This window comes from Pinus tabuliformis, chromosome 2_1 (assembly GCF_031772625.1).
Source record: "Pinus tabuliformis cultivar Carrire ecotype Pingquan chromosome 2_1, CPIR1, whole genome shotgun sequence".
NCBI lineage: Eukaryota > Viridiplantae > Streptophyta > Pinopsida > Pinales > Pinaceae > Pinus > Pinus tabuliformis.
In genome coordinates, this window is record NC_142299.1 from 110,873,094 (window position 1) to 110,881,737 (window position 8,644).

The window sequence follows — 8,644 nt, forward strand, 5'->3', positions numbered from 1 at the left end:
AGGTCTTCTAATCTCATACCTTTGAAGTTAAGAAGTACAGATGGAGGGATGTTCTTCATATGAACATTGACATTAGTTTCTTGAATGGAAAATCCAAAAGGATCTTCCTCATTGTCATCATCTCAATCCATTTATTCAACCTCTTTTTTCACCTCTTCTTCTATGTGAAAAACTAAGAATTCATGCTCTGGATGTGTGGCTCTTACTGCACTACATGATATAGTGGGGGTGGTAGGTGATTGAAGTTTTTTTTCATGAATCTACTTCTAGGATGTACTAAAATTAAATTAGTCTTATGCAACGAAATGGATGAAACTAAGAATGAGATGCAATTGAAGGCTAACACATGTTTATACTTCCCTGACAACGGCACCAAAATGTTGGGTAATTTAATTTACTGTTAAATTACTTGCATTTATTTGTCAATCTGGGTACGTGAGCTTGTGAAGTACATTACACCATATGTACTAGGAGATTAGATTTTAATATTTATGAATAGCTAAATTTAATTTGAAACTTCAAAATGAAATTACATTCTTTAATATAAATTATGAAAGTACTAAGTTTTTAGAAGGGAAATTAATGTTAAACTAGAAAAGAAAACATAAAGATTATTGATCTAAGAAAACATGAGATTTTGCCCCATGAAATCATGGAGATTTTGTTCTAAAACTTACAAACTTTAATCTATGTAATCATGAACATTTTAATCTAAGAAAGAACAAACATTTAATCTATGGAAATCATGAGTTTTTAATCTACGATAAGCATAAACAATTAATCTGTGCAAAACAAAAAATTCATGAGAGTATGAATGAAATGGAAAACATCTATACTATTCTCACAAATCTCCAAAGGGGCCTCCTAAGGACTTCAAGGAGTTGAAAAATGAGATCAAGAGAAGATATTTAAATCACCAATTTCATTAAGAGTTGTGCCATATTAAAAAAAATTATATTCAATGAAAAAATTAGAGTTCTTGTCCTTCAATAAGCAACAACAATTACAAATTAAGATCATCCTTGACATCTCTAATCATCCCTCCTCTCATAAAAGAGGTTGCAATTTATATAATTTTGAGGCAATTAATAAACTCATAATTTTCTTGCTTATGTTTTGGTCATAAGATCAAATCAAATAAAATTTCATGGATTTTTGGATCAAAGATCAGCCCAAATTTGATCAAACTTATATCTATGCCATGCATTTCCTAAAGAACATCTCGTTCATGCCTTTTTGTTGACTTGTATTAAATAAAAATTTGAAAAACTATATATCCACATAATCTACAAAATAAGGCTTGAAAGAATTTCGAAAATATCTCAGATGGTAACAAATTTGAGCAAAATGCTTGTTGACAACCTAATTGGACCCATTTTGAATAAAACCCATGTTTTGTTTTTCTGAAATTTTCTTTCATTTTCTAAGAAAATGTATTTGAAGTTGAGTGGCCAAAATTGTTGCACTTTTCCCTTGATTTGATGCTAGAGGTCTACACGTGCAAGCTAGGTGGAATTTAACAAACACAAATCCATATTAGAGCTTCTAGAACCAATTCCAAGTGTCATATTTCCTTCTAGAGTGGTGCTACCACCTCAACCATGGAGATAACTATAGAAACTTGGCAAAACTGCAACAACTTGAACTTGTTAAACTGTCATTAGTAAAACTATGAAAAATTATTCTTAATTCATTAAAAATAATTGAAATAATAATAATAATAATAAACCATGTAAACATGTATGTGGGAATTTGGTGCGTTTGTGAAGAAATGTGGTTAAAAATGATGACAATGGGTGAATGGAATGATGAGAAAATGGATTGTTTCATTAACAATATTATGACAAATTGGAGGCCCAATAAGCATGAACGACCCATATGACCTATTGTTATACCATTTGATTTTATTTCCCATATATTTGTTCCTAGAAGTTTGATAATATCCTCTATCTCTAACATAATCATAGGTTCTATAATCCCTTTCATTATGTCCAAATCTTGTGCCTGAGAAACAATGACCAAAAAGCATATATTTTTACCTATTAGAATGGAGATATCTTGATGAAGCATTTATCTTAGAGTTATTCCTTGGAAGAGATTCATTTTTTTATCGATATATTCCATTGTTACTTTAAGATGCCTTGAGAAGATTTTCTATTATGGAGGTTTTATACCCTCATCCTAATTTCTTCCATTGCTTAAGCTAGTTGGATCTTGGAGATTCCTAATTTATTTATAAGTCTCACCGAAGAAGTGAATATGCTAAGGATGGTCCTTTACTTGATTGATGTCATCAGTTGTGTGGCTTCTAGATAGACTTATGAAAGTATTCTTAGGTTTTTCTCCATTTAGTGTACTTGAAGGTGCTTCATTTTTCGATGTTTCACTCTAATAACCAAGGACTACTTTAAATAGGGGAGATATTTGTAGGCTAACTATTTGATCCAGTGAGTCAAAGCCTTAGAGAAAATTTAAGTTTTTATTAAGCTTATCTAAGGTATTTTCTAATTCCCCTCTCAAAATAAAAATATCTTCTTCCATTTTTCCATCTTGTTCTTCCACCTCTATAAATGTCTTTGATAAAATCTCCTTTATCATTTTAGTATATTCCAATTGAATTTAGAGAGAGGCACTAGAATATTCATCATCATCTCTATCTTTATATTCCTAGAGTTTTCTTTCTAGTTGCTCTACCTTCTTTCTTAGAAATCTTAGTTCTTCCATTGCACTTATGAGTTCTCCTTTATAATCTACTTATGCTTCAATATCTTCTTTAGCTATGAACATTGTATCTGCTCTTCCATTATCAAGAATGCTTCTACTGATCTCATAATCATTGTCCTTTTGGACTACAAGCTTCTCCTTTTGGCATTTTGTCTTCTTTTAAGGATGGAATTTTTTCATGAAGTTTAAAAACATTAGCGAATCTCACTAATCCCTCATATGCAAACTATAACATGTTTGTTGGTATATTTGTAAACTTATTCAAATTTATAATTATTTTATATATAGTCTGTATATAATGTTGGCGATTTTAAAGGTAAAATAATTTTATATTCTAATATTTGGGTGAAACATATTTTATAAAAATTGGAAATTGGCTAATCCTTTTTGTGGAAAAATCATGGAAAATTAGCCAACTAGGCTAATATTAGCCCCTAAAATTTTCCATGTTTATAATCATTAGATTTGAATTCTACTACATCATCACTATCATTCATTTTTGTATAAGGACATTTAGAAGCAAAGATTCATATTCTTCCACATTCAAAACATTTAAATTGAAGCTTACTTTTGAACTTACCAGTTCCCTTCTTAGGTTTGTTACAAATTTGGCTTCCTCTTCATCTAATTCAAGAGTCTATTCTTCCTGAGTCCCATGCTTACCTCCTTTATAAGATACTTCTTGAGTCATATGATTGCTTTACTCCATGATTATGATGTTTATAATCATTTATGTAGTACATTCTACAATTTCTTGGTTAATGACCAAAATTAGTGCATAAATAATAATAGCCAGAAAATACTCTTAGATACCTAAATGAATAGCATTATCTTGAGAATATTTTGAAGTTTTTCTTCCTTGGAAGGGGCTTATAATTTTTCTCATCCTTATTGTTGCTTTCTTTGAGAGTAGTTGCATAGATTCTTGGCAAAGTGGTTCTTTCAATTTCATCTTGATTTCTTTTCTTCCTTTTACGGGGACTGGAGCTCTAAATATTATAACTTTCAAGTTTTTCCTTGATTTTTCTTTTAGGTGACTTAGGGCTTTCATCATCTTTGGGTGAAGTTTTAACTATATAGCCAAGACCAAATTTTTCATATGGTGACCTCTGGAAACTAAGGATGTTATCAAATACATGTGTGCTTTTCAGATTCTTGTATAGCTTCTTAACTTCATTTCTCAAAGAGACGATCTCTTCTTCAAGTTTCTCACAATATTCCTTTTCTTTCATAATTTGGATCTTCATTACTTCTTCTATTTTCTTTGCTTCTTTAGCTGAACTTTTAGGGATATGACTTCTTCCTCATATCTCCTTTTTTGTTGATGAAATTTTGCTTCAAGATTGTTAAAATCCTCAAATATTTCTTCTACTTGGTGCCTTGAAAGGACATATTCTTCCTTTTTACGATCAAGATCTTGATTCTTCTTTTCAAGTTCTTTATTTTCTTTTTTCAATCTATTTATTTCTTTTAGAGAAACCACTAGTTGTTCTTTAAGGTCTATTTCACCCTCTACTTCTTCATCTACATATTTGTTTATACTTTGAGTATATTCATCTATCTCCTTTCATTCTTGACCATCATTGTGCTCTTTTTCCACATACTCTTGTTCTAGTTCAATAGGCACAAAGCCAAATTCTCCATAGAGATTTTGTAGTTTTTCCTAAATTCTTTTACCTTAAGAACATTGAGTCACGTTTCTTTTTACAGAGTCTAATAGAATACTCAAGATTGATTCCATTTCTATTATATCATATTCATTTGACTCCTTAATAGTTGTGTTTCTAGTAACAATTGGTTCCATACCTTATATCCTAAGCCCATCAAATAATACTCCATTTTGTTGCTCCATGACACATAATTTGTTCCATCAAACAATGGAGCTTTGTAAATCTGATTTACTCATGATTTCATGAATGAGGTGAGAATATATGTTCAAAAGGTTTAGAGTCTTTACTTGTTGATTTTTCCATTTGTGTTCCTAGGATCTACCTTCTAGCTATTAGGTTGTGCATGAAGGAACTAGCTGTCATACCAATTATTGGAATTGCTAAGAGGGGGGATGATTCAGTATTTTTTTCAATTTTTAATTATCCAATTAATATTTTTCTTTGATTAGAAGCATAGTATACCATAACATAGAAATAATAAAAAATAATTTTATTAATAAAGAAAGTGGGGATTCCAATCCTCTTCAACATGTACAACAAAATATCCAACTTCTTCAAGGCTCCAACCTTATTTGATGACTCCAATCCTCAATATAATCTAGGATCCAACAAATCTCTCACAAGGCTCCAACCCTGTATGACGACTCTAATCCTGTTAGGTTAGTTTCAAAAGTTGCTTTAAGAAGATTTCAATGCTTTAAGAAAGGATACATAGTCAACTCCACATCTCTTCAAGTTTTCTCAATAATGTCACGAAATTCTATCCTAAAATAACCTTCAAGATGGCTCTAACAGATTATCAAGAGTAATTTCAAGGGAACTCCTTCAATAGGTCTACACAATCTTCAAATATACTATAAAGGAAGACCATAAGGTCTATTCAATATCTTCTTAAGAGTGCCTTCAATTCTACTCTAAAATTATTCAATAGTCTACTCAAAGTTAATGTCACAAAAGTATCTCTAAGTCTCATTAAGAACTGGCTCAATAACTTCTTCCAAATCAGGCCAAGGTCTGCAAAATGAGTTGCTCTTGAATGCACCAAAGACTTCTTCAAGGGGTACTCCAAATACTAATCTACAAGACTACTGCAAAAACTCATCAAGAATATTCAAGGAAGGGTTACTCCAAAAGTCTCACAAAGTCTGCTTCAATTAGACTGCCCAGTCTGCATCAATGATTCTTCTTCAAAGCTCTACAAGTCTGCCCAAAATTTGATCCAAGGGACTTAACAAGATTTGATTTTATAAGTGATCCAAAGTTGCCTCCAAAATTGGTAAAAACATAGGCCAACTTCTGTTTAAAAGGAGGTTGAGTAATATCCCCTCCTTATGTATAATTTTTCTCTTGCCTTTGTATGAAGGTTGTCACAGAGGGCTAAATTATAGATTCAAATCAGACTTCAGAAGGCCGAGCCTAACCACAGAGTAGAGTCGAAATTGCAGTTTGAAATAACCACGGATTCATATCTTGGCATAGGTCCAAAGTCACACAATTAAGGTTGAATTAAGAGCTCCATGGTGATTGCAATATGTGGTTTAAAAGGTCAAATTCTAAGGTTAAACAAGGCTGAGTTCAAACTAGAAAGGAAGATACATACACGTTCAGATTCTTCTCCACAAAATGTTAGAACAAGATAGCTTCAAAGGATTGATCAGAAACCCACTAAAAAGCGAGAGATACAAATAAAAAATAATTTCCCTTAACTGTCCTCTTGGTTCATGAGATATGAACCTTATCTCTCTACATCAGGCCCAATATTCTTTATCTTCTCTTCTTAAACCGAGTTGGATGAGAAAATGATGATGAATTGTGCCTTATTTATACTAATTTAACCATGTATTGAACTCACATGTTTGCTCGGGAGTTGATTTAATCTCAAGATAGATCAACTTGAAGAGCGGGACAAACTTATTGATTTCTCTAGTTAAAAAAATCATTTCTCCTTATTGGAGAGGAGTGGGGAGGCATGCTATAGCTCATTGGAAAGGGCTTAATGTGCTTTCTATGTCTATGGCATTCATATCTTCATAAAGTCATCCTTTGACGTTAATAACAAATTGTTCTTCCAACTTTAAAAATATTATTTCTTCCAAATTTAAAGATAAATTGTGCGATGATAAAAAGTTAGAGGGAAAGAAGAAGTTGAGATATTATAAGAAGGTGATCAACCCAAATCTCAAAAACCATAATAAATTAGTTTATTAATTTTATTATTTATTTTAATTAAAATGATAGTATATTTTATTATTATTAATTATATTTAATGCTTCATTTTATGGACACTATAATATATCTCCTATAATTTCTTTTCCATATTAAAAAATAAAATAAAATTATAAAAGGATAATATCTCCCAAGTCTCCTAAATTGTAAAGCACTTTTTACACAACAATAACTAAACTTCTATTAGTAATTATTTCATTAAACTTAAACTTAACATTTACCATAACCTAAGCTTAATATTATAAGAACCTAGAAGTGGAGGCATTTACAACAACCTAGACTTAATATTACAAGAACCTAAGAACGTAGGAATGGAAACATTTAAAGTAACCTAGAAGTGGAAAAAAAAGGAAAAAGCGAAATAAAAAATTCATTCGATCATAAAATTAAATTTGACGTTTGATCCGATCATAAAATTAAATTCCACGTTTGTAGTCTTTGAAATTGCTTTCCCAGTTAGTATAGACGGACGAGATGTCTTGATACATGTAGCTGAAAGCGATTTGGCAGATTCATTGGACTGCATCTGCAATTCATTACAAACGTACAGATTGAACTCAAATATGAAATATGTGGAAGCATGTATTTCTAATTAAACTCAACAGAGCTATACAGTTCAATCCTTATGATCAACATCTGCGTTCACGTATAATCTATGAAAATGCTCTCGACTTTGATGGGATCTTCATTCACTTTGAATGTCGGAACAAATTTTACGGTAACACTCTCCTCTTGATGTGCTTTAGCAGGTTGATGGGTTGATATGTCATTCATTCCCAACCTCAAGCAACACTTTCTCGCCCTTTTCTGCTCTTGACGATCCCCATTAAAAACTGGTTTAGCATTGTGGAGCCTTTTATGCTTTGGGGGAGGAGGAATGTGACAGAATGTCCCTGCATATAACTCTTCTTCTTCACCTTCATCCTCTTGTCTAAATTTGATATAAACGTCGAAGCACAAGGGCTTATCATTTGTTACCTCTATTCCTTGTAACACCAGCTGCTCTTCCTTATCCTGGAACCTGATCAGCTTGAATGCTTCAGGTCTTCGTACCCGAGCTGTCACAACGTCTTTTTCTTTATTTCCACGACGAAGAGATTCTTGAGGCGCAGGAGCGACTGCAAGTATGCCAGAAAGCTCATCTGCAGTCTTACAGCTTGGAGGTTTTAATGAGTCCCCCGTATTGAGCCAGCGGGCAATGTCAGTGATTTCCTGGCGGCCGTGTGACGTATTCCTTATTTTTTCTGCTTCATGCACAGCGTTTGCAAGCTTCTGATAATCGGTCAGATTGGGTGGCGGGGCCATGGCCGCCAGCATCTGTTGGGGCTTCAACGGCAAAGATGTTGATGCCAAGAGCAGTTGGCGACGATACATCGATCCTTCCAGCAATCGTTTCTGACAACGGATGCAGGTAGTATTCCTTTTCCATGGCTGCCTCTTCTTCTTATTGGTGCCTCTGAAATTGGGATGGGTGGAGATTGGTAAGACTGGAATAAGATTTTCATTTGCTTTTGTGTATGGAGGCCAAGCGAAAGCGCCAGCCGATTTTGTAAAGACCTTCAAGGAAGTAATCATGGTGGCGATGGCAATGATGGAGTAATGATCAGTTGACCCAACACCTAGGAAAGAGGGTAAGATGTACGTTGGCCGTGAGGTGCTGGTAATGAGGAACGACTAAAGCTTTCTTATAAAAGAAAAATAGGAGGGAAGGCGTAAGCTTCAGGGACACGGAAGAGGGTCATATTCGATGTTTCTGGGTGGCATATTCCACGCGTGTAAAGTTTAAACTATCTATGATGGTCACATTCTTGTTCCCACCTACTTGTTGAAGTGTTAAAGTCTTCAATTGAAGCGTGGCCAACCAAGTACAACCGGCGTATGTGAATCCTGTGAATCCACGTCCTCCCTCTGTTTTCTTGCCGCTATAAGCTGCCGACCTAGTGAACATACTATGGGAGATTTTTGACACAGAAAGTTCTTATAGTGTATTGGAATTTTAGGGTGACAGCAGCGGTTCTTATTCC

The 8,644-nt window shown here is 33.4% G+C and overlaps 1 protein-coding gene across 1 annotated transcript; it reads right to left on the reverse strand.

Moving 5' to 3' along the window:
* Positions 1 to 7,080: 7,080 nt before the first annotated feature.
* On the reverse strand, positions 7,081 to 8,195 carry LOC149199034 (polyphenol oxidase II, chloroplastic-like). Its single transcript, XM_089400435.1, has one exon. It carries the CDS (start codon positions 8,193 to 8,195, stop codon positions 7,263 to 7,265), a length of 933 nt encoding a protein of 310 aa, XP_089256561.1. The 3' UTR covers positions 7,081 to 7,262.
* Between the last annotated feature and the right edge of the window lie 449 nt (positions 8,196 to 8,644).

Coding starts and splice junctions, on each gene's coding strand:
- LOC149199034 (XM_089400435.1), bottom strand. CDS start 8,195: ATGATTACTTCCTTGAAGGTCTTTACAAAATCGGCTGGCGCTTTCGCT.